At 51.8% G+C, this 22,840-nt stretch overlaps 1 protein-coding gene across 4 annotated transcripts; it reads left to right on the top strand.

The window, feature by feature from the left end:
• Positions 1–542: 542 nt before the first annotated feature.
• Positions 543–22,064, top strand: LOC136731040 (inositol hexakisphosphate kinase 2). 4 transcript variants are annotated; one of them, XM_066697653.1, is made up of 7 exons: positions 543–649; positions 4,664–4,729; positions 14,898–15,340; positions 18,762–18,996; positions 19,372–19,541; positions 19,740–19,915; positions 20,188–22,064. In XM_066697653.1, the coding sequence occupies exons 3-7, from the start codon at positions 15,118–15,120 to the stop codon at positions 20,797–20,799; spliced, it is 1,416 nt and encodes a 471-aa protein (XP_066553750.1). In that variant the 5' UTR covers positions 543–649; positions 4,664–4,729; positions 14,898–15,117; the 3' UTR covers positions 20,800–22,064. The 4 variants fall into 4 exon arrangements, with proteins under 4 accessions (XP_066553750.1, XP_066553748.1, XP_066553746.1 ...); XM_066697651.1 differs by having other exon boundaries at positions 14,729–15,340; XM_066697649.1 differs by having other exon boundaries at positions 14,724–15,340.
• Positions 22,065–22,840: the final 776 nt, after the last annotated feature.

Genomic DNA, 22,840 nt, shown 5'->3' with positions numbered 1-22,840 from the left:
TGGGGGACAGTGGAGACTGAGGTGAGATGGAAGTAACGCTGAGGTTGTAACATCAGCTGCTGGTTAATAATTAAGACACAGGCCCTGTCCTGTCCTGTCCTGCCCTGGCTTACACTACAAGACCCTACTGTAATTCCTACCTTTCCCTCCTCATCTCTAATTTTGAGGGCGGAGGCTTGTAGTAGTATCATCATTGCATTAGTAGTGGTTGTAGTAGTAGTAGTAGTTGCACTTTTGCTTTTGTTATTGTTGTATTAGTATTATTCTTTTAGCAGCAAGCTGTCAGTACAGTAACTGAGCTTTACCACACCGTTAATCGTGCTTCGTGTTCACCATCAATACGTGCGTCCTGCGTCGTGTCCGCAGCTGACAGACGCCAGACTTCCGGGTTGCAGCCCGTTCGTCACCTGTCAGCAGCTGCTCCGGTAACTCATTCGTCACAAACCCGGCTCCCCGTCGGCCAATCACAGGCCGGCTCCCACGCCGCGGCGGCCAATGGCAGGGCCTGCAGGTTCGCATTCTCCAAAGCGAGGGCCGTTGCCGTCACCGTCCGCCATCTTAGGTCCCTGTGGTGACAGTGCGCCGAAGAGAGACGGTTCTTCCCGGAAAAAGCGACGACAATAAAGACCAACACACGTCCACCGAGCAGGTAACCAGAGGGGGCCGAGTGTGTTCCTGCCGGGGCGGGCTGGGGGCTGTGTGTGTGTGTTGGTGTGCTGGGCTCTCCGCCCTCGGGTCGGCTGTTTTGTTCCGCTCCTCGGCCGGACAGGACGCGTAACCCGTGTCCTAATGATAGGCGTGCGGTCGGGCTGGGCGCTGAGCCGGTGTTTGGGGTAAATTACAGGCCCGGCCCTGCGGCTGCGGCCCGCATTGTTCGCGGCGGAGAGAGAGGGAGGCCGCGGCAGCACAGCGAACTGAACCGACACCCCCCGCTGTGCAGAGCCGCTCACTGCGCTGTTGTAAAGTGAGATGTTTCTCCAGGGATGTGATTTCAGTCTCCTGACTCGACCCGTTTTCTTCCTCCGGCTTCCCCCCTTTCTCGTCCTTTCGGTTTCCTTTCGTCTCCCGCTTTCGTTTCTCTTCCAGCCTGCCCTCCTCGTTTCCCCCTTCTGTTTTTTTTTCTCCAGTTTTTATTATTTTCCTCATTAACATTGACCTCCCGGGTTACTGTGAGTGAACGGCTGGTGTCACTGTGTCTGCAGTGCTGGTGACGTCATTGTAAACTCGATTAATCCCGATTAATCGCTTGATTAATCGCTTGATCACTTCTCATCTCCCCCTCCTGTGTTCTTGGTCTTACGCGAGTGGGGTGGCAAATAAACGCCTTGGCGAGACCTGTCTAAAACAACGCAGTGTGATGGTGCATTTTCTGTTATAGTTATGATTGATTAAACGTGCTGATCTCAGTCTGGCCATGATTCACCCTGACGTGTCTGGCCGCCCGGAGATGTCTGATCACAGTGAATCGGCAGGATCTCATAGCGAGCAGCCCACACAGTCCGGCTAGTATCATCTCTGAGCCCTGTGCTGACTGCTGTAAGACGGGGCTCAGGCGATGTTTGTTATTATTATTATTACTGCTCTGGTGTTTTTGTTCCTAAATCTCTTTGTGGCGTAACAAACGGCCGGGTTCTGCACCGAGGTGTCATTGTATCTGTGAATGTACAGTACCGGATACATGACTACATTGATTTCTACCGTGTGGCTGTCAAAAGAGGCTCTTACCCGCCTGTCTTCACTCGTGTCACTCCAGCTTTCTCCGCTAGGGATTAATCTTTGTTAAACCGTGTTTGAAATGATGTTATCGATTCCTTAACAATCGTTTTATGAATGAAGAAGAGTAGAATAGGGCTGTCACTAATTACTATTTTGGTAATCGAGTGGTTTATGATTAATCGATTTATTTTGACTAAAATGTTCGCAAAACCCTGCTTTTTAAAATTGCTTAATTGCAACATTCATCTTGTTTTTCAATATAAAAATAGTGTCAATGTGTTAAGCACCATTTGTTTTGCCTAAGTGTTTCTTAACTATTAGCAGAGAAGTTTGTTGTGAGTGTTAACCAATCACAAAGCTTTTAAAACCGCTTTGTTTTTTTTTGTATTGGTAAAAAAGGAAGAAAGTCCTTGTGGGAAAATGTCGTGAAATTGCTCACTAAATGAGAGCGCTTTTAAGGAAGTCAAATGAGGGATGTTGTGAACATTTTACTGCTTCTGAGACAACTTTAGTAAGCACATTTTTTAGTATTGTAAACTATTAATTGGCACATTGTTTAGTGTTACAGACAGTTAAGACAACGACTTGGAAGAGGGGAGGGTGAAACTTATGACAAGGATGTAGATGGGAGAGGGTGAATGTATAGATTAAGACGTTTGTAGTTTGTTTCAGCTGGTCAATCTAAATGTCAGAATCCTGTAATTTGTGTTGAAAACGGATTTGACACAAAAGAAAACCGCTAAGATTAAGAAATACACAGAGTAGTCCGAGAGTATTCAACTAAAGCACAACCCGATTTCCGAAGCAGAAATAACGCTGTGTCAAACATACCTTTACAATCAATTCAAATTAACTAATGCACATTTATTATTATGATTATAGTACAACAACATAATAGTAAGTACATTTGAAGATGCCGATTTGTGTTTTTGTTGTTTTGCCGTGTAGTTCTGACGGAGCTTCTGCTCAGGCGTCTGTTTTTTCCATTCTGTGGATTCGTATATGATTTTTTGTAATTGTTTATAAGCCGGGTTAATTTTGAAAACGTTGTTTTGAGAATACAAATGGTGTCTGTATAACTTGTTTTTTTTTGCTAATGCACATTTCTGTATTCATTTAAAAAATAAACGAATTATAAAAATAAAAAACGTCAATGTCTTGCGTTTCTTGTAAAATTAAGTAATTTGCTGCGCTATACCAAGTGATGTGATGTGTTTAAGAGCACTGGGTGCTCAGTGCTCCAAGGGTTAATAGAAGTCTCCAGGCAGTACATTCTAATCCGCGATTATTTGTAATCGAATTACTCGATTAATCGGACAGCTCTAGAGAATCGCAATATTTCAAAGCAAGGCTGTGAATGCATTATGGTATAGCTGTGTACAGGGCAATATAATATATATATAGCTGGGTTCTCTGCTGGTTGGCTGGGGGAAGGCCTCTGTGGGTTATGGTGTGTGTGTGTGTGTGTGTTGGTTTGTATGCCTGTATCTGTGTGTGCTGTATTTTTTTGTGCTTCTGTGTGTTGCTGTTGTGCACATCTCTTCCTGGTTCTGAGTATTGTGTATTTGTGTTTTGTATTGTCTAGTAGTAGGAATAATAATCTTTCAGAGACTGTGTTCCAAAGTGCTTTACTAGCAGATAAAGCAGAGCAGTGCTGTGTGTGAGAAACAGCTCGTCTGTCCTTCACTGATGGTTTGCTGACTCTCGCTGTTCTGCAGTTGGCACCATAACAGGTGTGTCACAGGCGGCAACAGAGCGCTGCGCGCCTCACCCTGAGGAGGCAGAAAAGCCGTCCGGTCAGCAGTGTCTGACCCCCCCCACGGCGGGTCTGAACAGAGCTTGTGCCAATGTGTCTGTTAACGAGCAAAACAGCACACCTGTTCCCTGCCTCATAAACGCCTTGTGTGAGTGTGTGTGTGTGTGTGTGTGTGTGATGTGTGCGTGCCTTTAGTGCAGGGGTTTCCAAAGTGTGGCCCTCAAGCCAACCTTCAACCACCCCTTTTCTGAAGCTTTTTTATATTTTTGCAGTTTGACAATTTTCTGTTACAAATTGCACATGTAATTTGGGGGAAAGTAATAAAACAACAATTAAAGTTAATAAATGTTCCCTGACAGAAATGTAGAGGAAATAAAATTGGTGGTTCATTTTGTACTGCGGCCCCCCCATCCCATGCAACCTCAGGGAATTGGCCCTCCATCACCAGACATTTGCGTTTGTGTGTGCAGCAGACAGCACAGTGACGCACAGTATGAGATTGGTGGTAAAAGTCAGTCAGTGGAAATATCTAGGCAAGGGTAGCTGTGTGTCCTCCCGCCCCCCCCCCCCAGCACATACAGTATTCTGTGCTGTATTAATCGCACACCCCTGGCCCCCTGTTCACTCATGTTTAATTAATCTTGCAGCGCTCTGGAGTTACAGCAGGAGGGATATTATTAACGGCGCCACACTCTATCTGCCGGCCTCTCAGCGCCGCGGTCACCACAGACCTGCCCGGGATTACTGTAACCACGGGGGGGGGATCAGCGGCTCAGTGAGGAGATTAGGGTGCCCACCAAAGAGAGGGAGTAAAGGAGGGAGAGGGAGGGTTGGAGATGTAGCGGTTTAGGTGCGTGTGTGTAACTGCAGAGTAAGAAGGTTTGTGTGTGAGAGTGTGATGTATATAAATAAGCACAAAGCTGGTTTGGACTGTTTCCACTTCACCACAGGAATTAAAAGCCATTTACAAGCTTTACCTATTCTTTTTGTGGGGGTGGATTTGTGATTTTGCAGATACTTGCAAAACTAACCCCACAACTTTGCATTTTGTTTTCTTTCATTCTTGTTGTTGATCAATTTATATTTTGTTGCTTTAAAAACAAAACTTTCTTCACAGCCTTGTTCATTGACGCAAAGTTTGTGATGTATTGAAGTGAAAATAACCAGCTTGTGTGTCTGTGTTGGTTCCAGTGACGGGAGGCCCTGCTGCGTGCCTGAGGCTGCACATCTAGCTGCCCTGGTCCGCCTGGCATCTCGGTGAGTCTCCTGTGTTACCGGCCTCTGTCTGTCTCTCTTACCCCTCGTGTGTGTGTTTGGCTGATCTCGGCCCAGGGCGTTGGTTAGGTGCGAGCGAGTGGTCGTTTGTTTGCACCCGGGCTTTCCTCTAATTGCTGCAGCGGGATGGGATTATGGCTGGCAGTCTAGTGCCGAGGAGTTTCTGCAGCGCGCAGCACTCTGCCTGGGCGTGATTTCACCAGAACAATGGTAGGTGTTTGTTGTTGTGGAGTAGCCAGCAGATTCCTCAAGGTTTTTTTTTTTTTTTTTTTTTTTTAATGATTTTATTTCTGTCTCTCCCCCCTGTTTTAAAGAGCCGTCTCCCTGGTATGGTTGGTTCCTTTGTGTCTGCACAAGAGACAGAGAGGCCCGTATATATTTAAACTCTGCACTCGCTCTCATCAGCTAAATTCAGAAATGGGCATCAGGTGGTAATCACTACCTCCACTTCTTTTCTCTCCACAAAACTCCCCCGTGCTGTTTTTAGCGCTGCCCAGATCCCGTCCCGCTCGTGCTGCCCCGGGGAGCCCGTCATCAGGTTGAGAAAAGGGCCTGTTTTTGTTTTTATTTTTATTTTTAATTGTTATTCTGGAAAGTTTAAATGAGAACTTCTGGTTTCTACCGGCCTTTCAATTTGGCCCTGTGAGTCACTGCAACAGGGGCAGCACAGAGCCCGATGGCACCGCGTGTGCGCAGTGAGGACCCGGGCTGCTGTCCAACCATGGGAACAATGAAAGAAACCAGAGTTGTTTGTGTGTAGAGATGAGCGACTCCCATCCCTCCCCTCGTCCCTGTCGCTCCAGCCGTTGTGCTGCTCTGTACGATCGACAGCAACATGACAAATTAGTGTTAGTAAGAAAATATATCAACAAACCTTTGAAGGTTAGTATTTCTAGTTCCTCCCTGTGTGAAGTGTTGTGGCCATCGGACCGGCTCAGATCCGGCGGGCCGTGCCTTGCTGTCTGTGCTCTTAGTGTAGCTGGACTGTGCTCACTCGGGTCGTTGCACAGGAGCTGGTTTTGCTCGTGGGCTGCTGACATTCATATGTGTGTGAGTGAGTCAGTTACTTTCTGAAGAGTGCGTGTGTGTGTGTCTCTATGTCTCTGTCTCTCTCCCCCCCCCTCTGTGTTTGCACACATCTCGGTGCGTCTCTGTGTCCATGTGTCAGAGAGAGAGAGAGAGAGAATGAAGTAAATGCAGTGCATTCAGCCATAGTATGCAGGCAATGTGCTGGAGGTGGGGGGGGGTCTGTCTGTGGTGCTGTCATGGGGTGTCATGTAACAGCTGACCTTGAGCAGCATGTGAGACCCTATATGTGTAAAGACCTCTCCTGCTCCCTCCCCTTACTGCTCATGCATAAGGCCGTCTAGTGCAGTGGTTCTCAAACCTGTCCTGGAGTACCACCTACCCTGCTGGGTTTTGTTTCAACAGAGCTCTCAATTACTTAATTGAACCCTTAATTGAAGTTACTTGATTACATTTCTCTTTAAATTGAGTAACTGATAAAAAGTTGGTTCCTTAATATTTTCCTTTTACAATTTTATACTTAGCTTTAAACCCCTACTGTTAAAAATAATTGAAAGGCTGTGATTTAGGAAATTATTAGATCAATTAAGGGTTCAATTAAGTAATTGAGAGCTTGGTTGGAACAAAAACCAGCAGGGTAGGTGGTACTCCAGGAAAGGTTTGAGAACCTCCGGTCTTGTGAAATGCAAACTGTGCAATCCACACTGGTCCCCCCCAGCCTTCCCCAGCTCAGAGTGGGGAGGTCCAAGAGGTCGTGTTAGTGGGAGCTCAGGATTCTGAACCCATGACCAGTGCAGGGTGTGTGGGATTATTTTGGGACATCATGCTCATGTGCCAGCGCTGATGTCATCTAATGGTGAGCCCCTCCCACATGCACAGTTCACTTGCACACTCGTTTGCACACCACACTCCACTCCTGTGTGTGTGTGTGGTGACTCCGGCCTGAACAGTTCACAGCATTGTTTCGCACCCTTTGCTCTGCCGTGGAATGCTGGATTACATAACTGCTGAGTAGGAGAAAGAGGGAGGGAGTGAGTCTTGGTGTAGATGAACTGGTGACTGCTGCTAATTCAGTGTGTTCAGTGTTGTTGGCTCTGTGGGGCATGCACTGTCACCCTCTCCTCCCTCCCACTTTCTCCCTGCATTTTTCTCTCTCTCTCTCTCTCTCTCTCTCTCCTCTTCTATCTTGTGCCCTCTCTCCCTCTGCTCTCGGGCCCGGTGTGTGGAATGTGTTGGGTAATGTCTGGCCGCTGCGGTCAGGGTGCAAGGCTTTGAGGTCTGGCGCTCTTTATGACAGTTTAAGAGAGAGGAGACAGAGACGGGGAGCGGGGGTGACGTGTCCCTCTGGAGTCTGGCAGTGACACACGGACCCAGCCAGTGACTCTCTGTGACTCCGGGGCTGCTCTGTGGCCGTCGGGGCCGCACTCCCTCGTTAACTACCCACGCTGAGTGGGATTCAACAGCTCCCAGCATACGAGACGCACACCTTCTAGGCAAAAACCCTGTCTGGTGTATTTTATTCTGTGGTGCAGCGGTAGCTCAGCTCTGTGCTCCAATGTCAAATCCCCCCACCCTGCAGGGTCCCCAGCTCGCGAGGAAAGACCATGTTGCCATTCGGACATTCCGGAGTGTACTTCTGTGGCAGATTGAGAGGGAGGGATGTCTGTTAGTGTTGTGAATCTATCCTTTAATTGTTTTGTTTTTTTGCAGAAAAGTGTGTCCAATAAAGCCCTTTCTGAAATTGAATTGGGGGCGGAGCTGGGGGGGTAGTTAAAGAGTAGAGCGTGTTAATTAACAGGAGTAGAGATGTTTTCCCCGTCTTAACTCAAGCTGATGGACCGGCTCACAGGTGTACAGATGTAGGAGAGCGGGCGTGTTCTGCTGTGCCGTGTCTCCTTTTGATTTGATTTATTTTATATCTCTTGATGCAAAGCTGAGAGACATTTTTTGGGGGGGGCGGGGGCAAGATGCAGAGGGAAAAAAAGTGCTGGATGATGGAGAATGTGTGGAGGGGGGTGCAGATGGAGAGAGAAAAGGGATTGCATGTGAGAGAGAGACATTGTGCTGAGAGAAATGGGTCAGAGAAAGGGGTCCAGACGGACAGAGTGGGAGATTGAGCTGGAGTTGGGGGGAATGGGGAGAGGGAGAGGGAGGCGGGGGGTGCGCATTCTAGCCTGGGGGGCTTTGTCCGAAGTGGTGATCTTCGATTTTTCTACGGAGACACGTGTGGGGAGCGACACGTGCAGTGCAGGGGCTGTGAGGAGAATGTATCAGAGAGGAGAGAGCGAGGTAACGAGGGAGGCAGGAGTGGCATCGCACTGCAGGATCTGTGGCGTCTTTGTCAGTTGGCACCCAGAGACACACTGCTCCACTTCCTACACACTGACACACAAACCCAACACAGCCCCCACAACACTGCACTCTTACTGTGTTCAACAGAGAGGGTGTGTGTGTTTCTGTGTGCGCGTGTGCCAGAGCCTGTATGTGTGTGTTCATGCGTGTGGGCGTAAGTGCCAGAGCGTATGAGTGCGTGAGAGCAGTACGTGATATCTGCCCTGGCCTGAGTGTGCAGTGGGATCTGAGCTCCACACCCCCGTCTTGTTGTGAATAATTCAAATTCCCCCTGATTGTTTAAACGCCTGGGTTGCCTTTCATGCCCCGCGCTGATCTTCTGCCCTGTGACACCGGCGTTGTCTGTGTCTGTCCGACTTGGAGTGTGAGGTCAGTTGGTCGGTTGGTCTGTCTGTCTGTCTGTGGATATGTTCCTGATCCTCCACTTCAGTCTTCTACAGTAAAGACCCTGCCTTGATCAAAAAACCAACACAAAAACTGCTGATCAGGACTGTACTTCTGTTATCAAGAACAAAGAGCCTTTGGCACAGAACTACTGTTTGCAGCCCAGTATCTCCTGCCAGCATGTTTAATACACACGTACACACACACAGCCTTCCAGCTCAGTGAAATGAGGGAGAACCATTAAGAATACAAAATCCCAATTTAGAGAGAATGCCCAGTCCAGTCAGTGACCCTGCAGTAGCCTAGCCCTCGTGTGGGTGTCTGAGTGTGGTTTTAGTGAAGACACCTCCAACATCATAATGAGAACCGCATTTGCAATGACACCGAGCGGGAGGCAGGGCGCGGCGTTGGGAGCAGGTGCTGACGGAGGACGTGGGGCACGGCTCCGGCGGGGCAGTCTGTCCACCTACACAGCCCAGCCTGAGTCTGAGCCACTGTTAAGCTCTTGCTGAGTAACTGGCTACTGTGCTTGAGCCGGAGAGGGAGGGAGAAAGAAAGTAGGGATAGCGAAGGATAGAAGGATAGGCTTAAGGGAGGAGAGACAGAGACTCCCCCTGAGTGTGCAGCGAGCGGCTGAGCCTCTCTGACCTCAATGAGCTCCTCTCTGCCCTCCGTACTTTACAGCTTTGTGCTGGCCGGTTATTACAGTGCCGGCAGGGTGGGGCGGCAGCACCGTCTGATCCCTGCACTCGGCACCGGCACCATGAGTAAGCCCAGAGCGGGGGGTCAGGGGAGTTGGAGTTGCAGTGAATCAGTGTGAGCGATTTATAGGGTTGCCGTGGAGGGAGCAGCTGTCTATCTCCTGGCTCCCACGCCGTGGTTGCCCCCCCCATTTCTCTCTGGAGCTGCACACACTTCCTGGGACGCTCTGCCACAATATTTCTCCATTTCTCTATACTGTTCATGCAAATGCAACCTCCCCCTTAAAGGAAAACCATCTTACCTCTTGGGGAGGGGACCCTGACTGCTGGTTGCACCTCCAGTAAACTGCTGAGGTGGTCAGTGGTGCTGGGCGGGCCCGTCACTGGCCGCCCCAGTGAGCTCTGAATTGTTGCTATTCCTGGCCTGGTCACTTCCTCTCTGCATAGGATGCAGAACCACAGAGCTGGGGCCGAGAGAGGGAACACAGCCAGACGCTGACAACACACAGATGCACAGACACACAAACTGTGAGATGCACACAGAGTGATACACACACACGCAGAGATATACACATACAGGCAGTAAGATGTACACACAGTGTCAGAGTTCTCTCTCTCCTCTTATGTAACCATCACCTGAGGCACCATCTCAGCTATGACCTCCCCAGCGTCCAATCACATTGCGGGGGCTCTTTTCCCTCATCTTGGGGGGTGGTTCTGCACTCAGACTCCCAGGCTGTGATGCCCTGTGTCTTGCAGCACCTCTCTCTGGGGGGCCGACCCAATACCAGGCCTGCACTCTGCTCGCCCAGCACTCAGCCACAGTGTGTAGTGATGGATAAGGGCATCTGCTAAGAAATAAACAATAATAGTGATGCTCTGGGGCTTGCGGACCGAGACTTGGACACACACACACACACACTCTGCAGATGTGACTCTCAGCTCTTAATGGCAATGTGGCCTGAGGATGTCCCCACCCACACACTCACCTTTGCAACAGCAAGCACACACACCGTAGCATTTACTCCACTCGCTCGCATCATGTCAGCGTACCCGTGCCCGTCTTCCTGCCTGCAGGACTGGATGAGTTGAGGGCACTGCTGTGAGCTACGCGTCTTCAGTTCTGGGGCCTGCTGGACTGGGCCTGGGTTCCAGCTGTTTGGCACAATTGTCACACGTTTAATTGGAATTAATTTCAGTGGGTCCTTACCCTACTTATTGTGTGTGTTCCTTATTCTGTAAACCATTTGTGCTGATGGCAAGGTTTTGTATAAACACTCCTGGAGAGTCGCCCCCCCCGGCCTGCAGTCACTCTTGGCTCACGATGGGCGCGCCGAGCATTGCCTGCATCCAACTTCCCCACTCACTGAATACAGAGTCGAGCAATAAATTACATAATATATTTAGACCCTGAGAAACACACACAAGCCAATCCCTGCAACTGTGAGAACGCCAGCCCCCACCACACAGGAAAAGCTAGTCCACCACCCCATCCCCCCTCCTCTCTTTGAACTCTGAGAAAAACAATTTTTTTTTCCTCCTCCTTCTGGGGAAACATTGGCTTCAGATTTGTACAAATAGTTTGATGGCCATTGAGTTTTGCCCTGGTTGACCCTCGGTTCACAGCCTCACCAGTTACCAAAGGCTTGTTTACCAGCTGTTCTGAGAAGTTGGACTGAAGTGTCTTTCTCCTCTTTCTGTACTGTGTGTGGGGGTGGAGGGGCGCTGAATTCCGGGAACATCGTTTGGCTCAGCGCCAGCTGTGTTCCTGAAGTTTCAGTCTGAAGTTTTTGTTTAATTTCTTCAAGCAACGGGTTTCCAAGCCAGCGCTACACTGTGTGTGTGTGTTTGTATTTAAGAGTGACCCTTTAAGTGAGAACGTGTGTGTGTGTGTGCACCCCTGCAGCTGGGGGTGCACTCCAGGTGAAGGCTGATCTGCTACCTTGAACTGGGCATGTAAACAATGGAGCAGAGAGAGTGTGCGAGTGCATATAGGTGTGTCCTCGGAGGGGGCTCTGTGTTGCTCTGCACGAGTGTGTTTGCCTGTGTGCAGGACTTCACATCACTGCGTTTCGTTTTTCATATCTGTAAAGATGGATAACACAATACAAAATATAATGTATAAAGAGTATTTTCTTTGGACTGAGTGTTTGTAAAGTTTTGCGTCAGTGTGTGAGAGTCCATTGTGGGAATTCCCAGTCCGACACAATCCCTGGCGTTGTGCGTTCGGCGCATGCATCCCTGCATGTACCTCCACACACGCCACCACACATGGTGTGTGTGCAAGGGTCTGTTTGAAGCGCTTGGGTGTTTGGGTTGGTGTATACAGGCCCTTATTGCCCCTGGCTGGTGATGCCTGTGACACTGTTGTGTTTTCTGTGAAGACTCGTTAACTTTACACAGCCGATCTGCTGCCAGGATCCATTCGCGGTATTCTTACTGTTGTGGTATTTTATTGTCCCATGTGACTCTCTGGGCTTGTGGACAGAGGCATCCCTGCCTGTCCTGTCTTACTCACGGCGACGCCTGTGGCCGGGCCCGGCCCATTCTGGGTGAGGTCTCGCCACAGCGTCCTGGATATTAGACACCCGCATCAAAGGGCTTAGGGAGCCTCATACTGTAATAATACAGCACAGGAGGTGAGAGGTGTGGAGCCAGCCTGTCGTCTCTGTGTGCGTGTCTCCTGTGTTCTTGTGGTAGTGTAGTTGTGCGCTGGTGTGTAGTGCCCTAGGGTCTGTGAGAATGGGCAGCACCAGGCTGTATTTTTAGCGCCGGCGATTGTCTTTGACCTGTTTGGACTCGTTAAGGCTGCTAATCTGGGTGATTTAATAGCCCTACGGAGGTTGAGCTCTTTTCCATGCCTGGTGTCCAAACAGGCATGGAAAAGAGCTCAACCTCCGTATTGAGCCTTGTCCTCAGCCCCCCCATCGCCTGTCAGATTCCTGTCGCATTTCTATAACAGGTCTCTATTTACAACTCAACAGTCATGTAGACTCTGCGACACTCGCCCCCCCCCTCTCACACACACATTCACACAGTCTTAGACAGTTACTCATACAAACTCGCACAGTTCCGTAGATGTGGTACCACTATCACACACACATTCAAACAGACACGGACAAGCTAACACTCTTGTGCCAATCTCCAAAGGCATAGACGCAAGGTACACACTGACTAACACACTCACAGGTACACACAGACACAGGCAGACTAACACACACATGTGGATGCACTGTAAGTGGCACGATGGAGCAGGGGACTGTCAATCAGAGGCCGTTTAGACTCTTGATGCCTATTGCTGATTCAGTCCCCATCAATAACGCCATCCCACTGCCCCCCGCGCCCCTGCAGTGACGTCCAGCTCGGCACCAGGCCTCTCGCTGTGAACAGACATCATTGTTCCTTAAGGTCCTTAAGGCTCGTCTGTGTGGGTCTGCATTAATGCACAACCCTCTCCGTCACACACTTACTCTCTCTCACACGTACTCATGCGCTTGTGCCCGTGTGTTTGTATGTGCTCGTGTAATAGGCACTGTTCCATGTCACGGTGTCTCTTGTACAGTAGATTAAAGCTCTACAAACTGTATAATACAGTAAACTGCAGCCATACGGCCCAAGACAGCAATTTGTTGAACTTGTGCCGTGCCATGCCGTCAGTACATGCCAGGCAGGCAGTAGATTTGCATTGTTCTAATTATATTTGTCCAGGGCTTGCTTTTGTTGTTTTGCTGTCTTTCCCTGTCCTGATTTCCGCTGTGCACTCCAGTATTGCCGGGGATTACGTTATTTGTGTGTCTGTTTTAAAAGGCACATCGGGGGGGGGACACTCATTTACTGTACTGTAAGTGTGTCCTTTACTTACGGTCCTGCCCTGTGTCCCAGGTGGGCTAATTAGGGATGGTGGAATTAGGCCCTACTTCAGACCTGTCAGACAGAGCGTTGTGTTCCTGCCCAGGAATAGCACAGCCCTGTGTAATCTGTGCTGAGAAGTGCAACGTCACTGCACTGCCACCCAGCCTGAGACGGCCGGTACAGGGGATTACCCCCACCCCCCCACCCCCAATCTCCACAGCTCACCCGCCCCGGGCGTCTGCTCCACAGGGTGCTGCAGGGAAGCAGGGGGGATTAGTTGAGGGAGCTTTGCTGTTTTGCTGGGCTGTGTATTCTGGTCATTCTATTTTATTCACTTATTTACTTATTCAGTTACTTCCTCAGTGAAACATAACCCCCCACCCCCCCGAAGAAGCCCTTCAGAATGTCCCCTCCTCTTCCTCTCTGGTGAGGAGTGTGTGTCTGAGCTATGGGGGGGTGCCGGGTGCTGTTCTCGTCAGACGTGAGGCTGTTCCAGTATGTGTGGCGTTTGTGTTTGTTTAGTGTGAGTGGCGGTGCGTGTCATGCTTGTGTTTAGTATTGTTGTGTGTGTGTCTGGAGCTCAGGGCAGGACTCTGCACTGTGGTGAACAGCGCCGTTTTGTCAGCAGTGAGTGGAGTGTTTGATCCCTGTCGGGGGGTGTTGCGCTGGTCAGAGTCAGATGCACAAGGAGCCTGTCCCCCCGTCCCTGTCTCCGTCTCCTGTGTTACTCTGAATGTAAACGAGAAATACAAGCTAACTCTCGCCCTCTGACTTCTCAAAAACAACACAACTATCAAACAGCGCCCTCTGTCTCTCCCTCTGCCCCATTTTATTCTCCCTCCTGATTGCTCACTCTCTCTCTCCAGTTCCCTGTGTTCTGGTCTATATCTATATCCTCTCCCTCTCTCGCTGTGTGTGCCAGGGCATTGTCGCTCTGTGACCCAGTGGAGAGACGAGAGAAGATAAGGAATCGCTGTCAGCTTGGCAAAGAAGCAAAAACAGCTGAGCACAGCAATGTTCTCTGCTCTCCCTGGTGTGTGTGTGCTTCATTCTTCTTTTGCTCAGGCTCTGTGTGTCTCACCCCTCCCCCACCACTTCTCTCTCTTCCTCTCTCTTTGTTTGCCTGCTCCCTTCTCTCTGGTTCAGTTTCCACCCAACAACAGCTGCAGCCCTGTGATTGGCTGGGCGGCGGGCAGGGAGGCAGACCCAGCAGGCTTGTTGTGATATTTTTCTAGCTCTCGGTTAGCAGAGTCTCAGTTCAGCGTCAGAGAGAGACGGACCGAGACTCTCGCTCGAATCCGCAGCCGCCAGAGACGGCACCGCAATCCACGGCAGCTTCGCGTTCTGCGTTTTATTATTGTTTGATCTTTATTTCTTTAAACGTGAGCGATTTATTTCTGCCCAGTGCCCAGATTTGCTCACCGATCGGACTGTACTGCGCTGCTCATCTCCTCCGGCGTTTACATTTATTGACATACAATATTTGTTTTATTTTCTGTGGGGTTTTTATCCGTCTCCCCGTTTGTCGCTCGTGCCTCCGTGCCGATTGAACAAGGAAATAACCACACAAAAAAAACGAAGGGTACTCAAGCAGTTTTTTTTTTTTTCCTCTTCTCCTTTGTGTCCTTGTCCCTTGTTTTACCCCCCCCCCCCACCTGCAGAACAGAGCGACACCTTCTAATCCCTCGACTGAACAGAGGACAGCTCACAGGAAGAGAAAGGGAAAAACAGAACCCAACACCTCTCTAAACACTGAGAGAGAGAGAGAGAGAGAGCGAGAGAGTGGGAGGCAGAGCGCGCGATCAATTTCCTCTGTTCCTCTTTCGCTTTCACAGCGGCGACTGCAGCCCCAACCCACAGCCAGCACATCCCCCCCAACCCCCCTCCCCCCAGCCAGCCAGAAAAGGAAACCCCCCACCCTAAACTGATCCATCTTCTGCCCGGATCAGGACCCAAGTCCCAGCCCGCCAGCGCTGTGCGGGACCCCCGAGTGCCCGAGTGTCCGGGGGCCCAGTGTCCGAGGGCCTGTGGGGGGCAGTCTGATGCCCAGCGAGGATGAGTCCGGCTCTGGAAGCCATGCAGGTGGAGCAGCAGCAGCAGCAGCAGCGCTACCCCAACAAAGGGGTCTTGCTTGAGCCCTTCGTGCACCAGGTGGGGGGGCACTCGTGCGTCCTGCGCTTCAGCGAACAGACCATCTGCAAGCCGCTCATCCCCCGCGAGCACCAGTTCTACAAGAGCCTGCCGGCCGAGATGAAGAAATTCACTCCACAGTACAAAGGTAAGGCAGATCTCGTTTATTAACACCCCCCCCACACACACAAGGTATCTGTCTGATCTGTTTGCTCTAGCCGCCACGTTTCTCTTCTTGAGAATTTCTGTTTTATTATTTTATTGTCATTGTTGTTTGCTGCTGCCACTGCCTGTACTTGTTCCTGTTCCTGCGTACCGCCGCCCCCCCCCCCCAATGCGTCAGCTTCAGCCTTAAATCTCCCTCTGAACAATGTGCAGTCCATGCAATGCCTGTCGAGTGTATGTGCTCGGCCTCATAGGTCACTGTGTGCATGTATGTTTGAGCTGTGTGTCTTTTTAGGCAGAGGATGTTATTGCGGCTTGAGGTAAGATAGGGGTTGGGGGGGGGGGGGGGGTACAGATGGGGGTGACAGTCCTCACAAGACCGCAGACTAGCATTTCAGCAAACTGGCCACCGCTGTCACGGCCTGCCACCGCAACACACCTGTCACTGTGTGAGAGGCAGGTAAGTGATTCTGCCAGGTGGGGAGGGAGATTCATTATTTCTAGGTTTATACCGTACGTCTGTGTTTCTGATCTTCTTGAAGGAGTGTTTGCAGTGTGCATTGTGGCTGTGAAGGGCCGCTGACTTGACTGTGTCTTTGACAAAAAAACAACAATCCCGCTAGTGGCTGGTGCCTTGTGGGCTGAGAACGAACACACTAGCGAGATACTGGGCTGTCCCTCCCCCCCCGAGTCGAGTCACTGTGGCGCCGGGGTGACTGGGGTGCAATGTAATGAGTCGCTTGTATGATCATTGACCTGCTGAGTGTATCGCATCCCCTGGGCTGAGCTGCCCGTGTAACCTGAACCCCCCCCAATAAAGAGTCATCTCTCTCAATCTCTGTGCAGTGGGCTTGTGGTGAATTAAACGCACACTATCACACGCACGCACGCACGCACGCACGCACGGTGAAACATGCGCACAGACACGCATGCTTCGGTTGATTTCCAGGTATTTTCTCTCCCGTGTTGTTCCGTGCTGTGTCCTGTCTTTCTCTTTTGTTTATTGTGAAACAGTAGGTGAGGGGGCCGGGCTCGGTGTGGGCCGGGCCAGGCAGGGCGGTGGTGGGTTGGTTAGACGGGTTAGACGGGCCACCTTGACGGCACACCTTCGTATCACGAACATAACATGTCCGGGCTCCCTCCTTCTCGATATCCCTCCAGGCCTTTGAGTGCCTAGGCTCCTCTGCATCCCTCCATTTCTCCCCCTCTCTCTCTCTCTCTCTCTCTGACTCTGGGCTCATTCCTAAAGCAAAACAGGATGTGCACAAGGGTATTTCTGGGGGGGGGCAATTATTCGTTTTTTGAGAGACTGGAGAGAATGCAGCGAACGAGGACGCCGGGTGACGTGTGTCCGCAGCTCCTGGGCTGTCATGGGGCACTGCAACACTCTTATTAGGGACGGCACAGACTCTCATAGCTCTGTAGGCCAGAGAGTCCGACCTGTAGCAGACCCAGGACTGTGTTGGGGGGGTACAGGTCAAGTGGAATCTTGTGGCTTCCATCAGTGTGTCAGTGTGCTGGCGAGCAAAGGGTTAACAATGGCTGCACTGTGCCTGACAATGACATCACCAAGAGAGGAGGGGCCAGCAGCCTGGCGGAAGCAGAGCCATCCAGCTGGGTCCTAGTACCTGTCGAATTAATTCCCCTATGCAAACACACACTTGCACAACATCTGCTGTTTACAGCTTTTAAAAAGAACCTCTTCGGGATATATTGTTTTTGTTTTTGAATTTATTCTGCATGCAGTACCTTCACAGGGGTGTGTTTATCCATTTTATTTAATGTTGGAGTTTTATTTCTTTCCCCCAACGGCGACTGTAAAATATTCCACCCTTATCCTCTGAATTTGCTTCTTGTTTCTGCCCTTTGCTGTCTATTTCTCTCTCCCCCTCGCTCCCTCTGAACTGCCTGCCTGCCTGCCTGTTTTCCCTACCCAGCAGTGCATCTATAAAGCCAGCCCAGATTCCCTGACCCCCCCACACACACACACACACACACACACACAAGCACACAAGCTCTGGACACTTGGTCTTCACTGGGAATTGTCTGATCCCTGTGCCTGTGCCTGAGGAGACTGGGGCGAGAGGGAAAATTTGAATGCCACTTGAGGACTGAGAGACTTAACGAGAAGAAGGACATGCTCCGCACACACAGCCCCCCTGTCCTCCTGTCCTCTCCTCTCGCACGTCCTCGGGCGGACCTTGCTACGTCGCTTCCTCATTGTGTGTTTTGCCGTTTGCGGGGATGGAGCTGGCAGCTAACGGGAGGACAAGCAAGCAAGCGAAAGCGAGAGAGAAAGGACTGCGGTCAGGAAGTGGGGCGCTGTAAAGGACACTCAAGGACTTGGTGCCAGAAGACGGGCTGAGGCCCCAGCTTTAAAATGTGTAGTTTTTGTTTGTTTTGCTCTTTAATACACTGGGGACTCGAGTGTGTTTGACTGACTGGGAAACCTGCTGCTCAGTGGAGACAGATCTGTCTGTCTGTCTTGGGTTTGTTTGACCAGGGAACTCGCCCTGCGGTGGTTTCTATCAAATGTACACAGTGTGTTGCATTATTGACTTGGCGTGCTGTGGTTCGTCGGATGGTTGGTCTGTCTGTCTGTCCTGGTTTTCCTTGAAGGCGATGTAGGATTGAGATGGTTTCGATGCACAGATATATCGACCTATTCAGATGCATCTTGGGAAACCGATTGGGCTTCCTCCCACCAGTGTCCGCCCTCATAGCGCTGTAGTGAGCTGCTGTTCACTGTCAATAAAGACCTGCCTGGATTGTAACCTCAACGCCTCCTGTCTTCCTTCCTGGCAGGAGAGAGAGAGTGTGAGAAAGCAAGAGTGTGAATGGAGATTGGGGAGATTGTGTCTTGGTGTGTCTCACTGGGAAAAGACTTGTGCTGTTATGATGTTTACACCCTTAAACACACGCACACACAATCACCTGGCATTGTACCCCCCTACCCCCCACCCCCTCTCTCTTTCTGCCCCCCCCACCCCCTCTCTTGGAGTCCGGAGCTGTGTCTGTGTGTTTTTGGTGGTTGTTTTTTTTTGGATGTCTTCTTTCTGCGTCTGTCCAGACCTCTCTGATCTCTGCCAGGTTGAGAGATGCCAGACCGATGCAGGCAGCTCATGTAGTGTGTAAAAAAAACAAAACAAACCAAAAAGGCCTGGAGAAATCTGAGCCCCTGTAAGACAAACTCAGCCAGGGAAGGGGGTAAGGACACGCTATGACATCATTGCTGGCTTTACTTCTTCCTTGCGTTTTTGTTGCTTTTTTTATTTTTTTCTTGATTTGCTGGGAAGACCTGAATAAATGTGTGGTTCATGTTTTACAAATCGAACAAAAGAGACTCCAAACTAACCGCGCCTTCCTTCCCTCTTCCTCCCGCCCCCATCTCCCCTCTCCTGCAGGCGTGGTGTCGGTGAGCTTCGAGGAAGACGAGGAGGGCAACCTGTGTCTCATCGCGTACCCCCTACACAGCGAGCCGGCCGACCTGGAGAGGAACGTCGACTCGTCATCCGACTGCGAGCCCAAGAACAAGATGATCAAGTGGGGCAATAAGAAGCCACCGCCGCTGCTGCTGGGCAATGACAACCTGAGCAAGGACCGCGCCCGGCTGCTGCGTCAGGAGGACAAGCACAAGAGGTGAGAGAGAGAGGGAGAGAGGCACAGCTGCACTGCGGTTGAGTTTGCGGGACGGTTCGGATTTCCAAGGACAGACCTCGGTGATGTAACCGCAGCCTGGGGAGTCCAGCTGTGTGTCAGGTGTGCTGGGGGAGGGTGGGGGGTGCTCCAGTTCTGCCCGTCTCTCCCCAGGGCTTAGTAGAACAGGCCGTGCTGCGTCACCGCAACGCCCCAGAGGACCTGTGCCCTACATACATACTCACAGAGACACAAACAGTGAGACGCGCACGCACACACACACCTCTACCTACACAAATGCATATCCATCGCCTCTGCTTCCTTGCTGCACCAGGAGCCAGCCAATGAAACTAACCACTTCTCTCCCCCGCCCCGCAGCCACAACCGTGAGGAGGACCTGGAGTGGCGTCCGCAGTCGGAGCTGCTGAGCTTCGGGCTGGAGAAGGGCAATGTGGCGCCACAGCTCAAGCACAACCCCTGGAGCATCAAGTGCCACCAGCAGCAGCTGCAGAGGATGAAGGAGAACGCCAAGCACCGCAACCAGTACAGTATCCTTACCTACAGGGCAATGGGGGCATGGGGGTGCTACTGGGGAGCACAGTGGGTTACAGGAGGGCATGGGGTGGGGGTACAGGGCAGTATAGTCCCCACTCTTCACACCACTATGAGCCTTTGCCCATTGCACTGTGTTTGTATTGCGCTGGTTGTGTTGTGCCGTTTGTGCCCTTGACCCCACCGCCCCCCAGAGTTCATTCTGCTGGAGAACCTGACGTGGCACTACGCCATGCCCTGTGTGCTCGACCTGAAGATGGGCACACGGCAGCACGGCGACGACGCCACCGAGGAGAAGAAGGCCAACCAGATACGCAAATGTCAGCAGAGCACCTCCGCTATCATCGGGGTCCGGGTGTGCGGCATGCAGGTGAGCAGAGAGGCAGGGAGGGACAGCAGCACTACGGTGATCAGTGTGCCTTAAGCTCTCTCCTCTCTGTCTCAGCTTGCAAGTTAACCGCACTTAACTGTGTGAGTGTGCGTGCGTGTGAGGTCACGAGTGTTTGTGTGCGTGCGTGTGTGAGGTCATGATTGTGCGTGCGTGTGTGAGGTCACGCGTGTGTGCACTTGTGTGTGGGTCAGCGTGCCTCCGTGTCGGTCTACTGTTTTCCCTGTTCTGACCTCCCTCCCCCTCCCCCCCAGGTGTACCAGTCGGACTCGGGGCAGCTGCTGTTCATGAACAAGTACCACGGGCGCAAGCTGACACTGCAGGGCTTCAAGGAGGCGCTGTTCCAGTTCTTCCACGACGGCCGGCGGCTGCGGCGAGAGCTCCTGGCCCCGGTGCTGAGGCGGCTGCGGGAGCTGCAGGCCGTGCTGGAGGCGCGCGAGTCGTACCGCTTCTACTCCAGCTCTCTGCTCATCATCTATGACGGGAAGCCCCCCCGACCCAGCCGACCCCGACACCGCGGCGGAGAGGAGGGCGAGGAGGACGAGCTGTCGGAGGAGGAGGAGGAGGAGGGAGATGAGGGGCAGGAGGAGGAGGAAGGGGAGGACAGCGGGGACGAGGGCGGCCGCCCAGGGGCGTTCGGGTTCGCCTCGGCCGCCAGCGGGGCGGGAGGGGGCCGCGGAGGGACGGGAGGGGCGGGCGAGGGCTGCCCCCTGGTGGACGTGCGCATGATCGACTTCGCTCACACCACCTGCAGACACTACGGGGACGCCAGCGTGGTGCACGAGGGCCAGGACAGCGGCTACATCTTCGGCCTGCAGAACCTCATCGCCATCGTCAAGGAGCTGGAGGACGACAGCGGGGACTAGGGGGGGGACACAGCCGCGCCCTGGCGCCGCCCCCACACGCCACTCTCCTCTCCCCACCATCCCCCCTTTCTGTCCTTGGAAAGAGAAACTGAATCTGATCAGACTGAGGAGACGGACCAGAAACTCCCGAGGGAGGGACACCAGGGGACGAGGGCTGAATCGATAAACGAGGGTGAAGGGAGAGGGTGGTGCCGTGTGTAGGGGCCACGGCACGCCTGTCTGAGGTGGGGTTTCTGCCCACGAGCAACTGTGTAGCGTTTTTTGTTGTTGTGTATGTGCGTGAGTGCATGCGTGTAAAGGAGAGACCGAGAGGACAGAAGGGAGAGCAGAGCCTTGCCTTCTCTCTATTTTCTTTTTTTGAACTGCTCAGCTCTTAATCCTTACCACCTTCTCTCTCCCTCTCTCTCTCTTTACAAAAGCCTTGCGTTTGTTTTTGTTTTGTTTTTTAAACAAGAGAAACCCACGAACTGAACTGAAAGCTAAACACTCAGGCTACACAGAGGCAGACCTAATGTGCCCCTCCAAGCCTCCCCCACCCCAAAAAACAGGCCTCCGCGAGCTCTGCAGGTCATGGGACCGTGCGGAGACTTCAGCTGGGGTCTTCGAGGGAGTCCCCTGGGCCGGGCGGGACAGTCTGCCTGTCAGTCGTCTGTGACTGGGACACAGCTGGGACTTATGCGTGTTGTGTGACTCCCTCCCTTCTGTGCTCTCTCTCTCTGTGAGCCTCCCTCTCTCACTCCCCCGTCCCCAGGAGAGGGCGGGGAGAGGGAGAGGGGCTGTGTCTGCAGGAGGAAGAGACACTTTATCCTGAACATCGAAGAAGAGACGGGGAGGAAAGAGGGACAGAGAGGAGGACAGTGCCTGCAGTCCTCTAGTGCCCTGCCCTCTCCACCCACCGTCTCTCTCCTCTCTCCCTCCCTGCGTGGGGGGGCAGCACACTCACCGGAGGAGGAGTGAGGACGGACATGGAGACCCTGCCCAACTGTCTGTGCGACGAGAGAGAAATATAAGAATTTAAAAAGATATTGAAAGAGACTATATAGAAATTTATTTATTTGAAATATTTCTTTAAAAAAAAATACTAAAAATGAAAAAAAAGGACAGATAATGGAAGACAAACAGAAGAAACTACATTCCATATTATTATTAATGTTATAATAATATTTATAATTGTTAATATTTGACAATTTCAGATACCTCTCTATCTTATATTCCTGTGTGTAAAGTCGTATGTCTGAGACAATAAAAGACAATTTTTTTCTGTTTGGGTGTGGTGACTGTGCTGTCGTCTTCTTCGTGCTGGGGGCAGGTCAGTGGGAGGAGCAGGGACCGGCACTGGTCCCAGTAGGGTTGACCCTGACTAGGCTGTGTCAATGCGCAGGACGGTGGGCAGCTGTCTGCAGTTTGCGTGTCCAGGGGCCGGGTGCTCAGAGGGTAAGGGTGGGGGCTTCACTGTGCGTCCCCCCACCCAAGACTAAGTGCACTGTATTCTCCAGTCCAGTCCAGTCCAGTGCCGTCTACAATATGCTGCCATATTTTCCACGGCTGAGACCCTGCTCTCGGATGTCGCTGGTGGGTTGGGCAGCCGTGGTGGTGATGGGGCCGGTGTAGCAGCAACGCAGGTTTATGACTGGAGTCGCAGGCTGCGGTGGGGGGGCGGTGGCATTGGGGGGTTGAACAGAGGCAGTATGGAGGGGCAGGTGTTTATGGCTGTAATGGACGGGGGCTGTGAACCGTTAGTGGTGCTGCGAGTGCAGGTGTGTCCGTCTCTACAGCACGGGTGCGGCGTGCGTCTGTATACAGGACACGCCTGCCAGTCTGTTCAGCTCGGTGTGTATTTGATGTGGGTGTGAGAGCGAGCGAGACGGAGCGTCACGGCAGCAAACCGGTGAAAACGGGTGAATAAGAGAGAAAGAAGAGACTGACTTTTAATCACCTTTGTTCCACAAATGGAAGAGAAGAGAAGAGAAGTCGCCCACAGCCAGGCAGCGCTGAACACTATCGCACAGACCCTCCCCCCTCTAACACACACTGAACACTA

This window comes from Amia ocellicauda, chromosome 3 (assembly GCF_036373705.1).
Source record: "Amia ocellicauda isolate fAmiCal2 chromosome 3, fAmiCal2.hap1, whole genome shotgun sequence".
Taxonomy (NCBI): Eukaryota; Metazoa; Chordata; class Actinopteri; order Amiiformes; family Amiidae; genus Amia; species Amia ocellicauda.
The sequence above is the reverse complement of the archived record's forward strand: the minus strand, read 5'-3'. Positions and strand labels throughout refer to the sequence as shown.

Bases quoted from the DNA above. Each gene is read 5' to 3' on its own strand.
- LOC136731040 (XM_066697653.1), top strand. From the start codon at position 15,118: ATGAGTCCGGCTCTGGAAGCCATGCAGGTGGAGCAGCAGCAGCAGCAG. The intron at 15,341-18,761 runs GTAAGGCAGATC...CCTCTCCTGCAG, and splicing joins ATTCACTCCACAGTACAAAG to GCGTGGTGTCGGTGAGCTTC. The intron at 19,916-20,187 runs GTGAGCAGAGAG...CCTCCCCCCCAG, and splicing joins TCCGGGTGTGCGGCATGCAG to GTGTACCAGTCGGACTCGGG.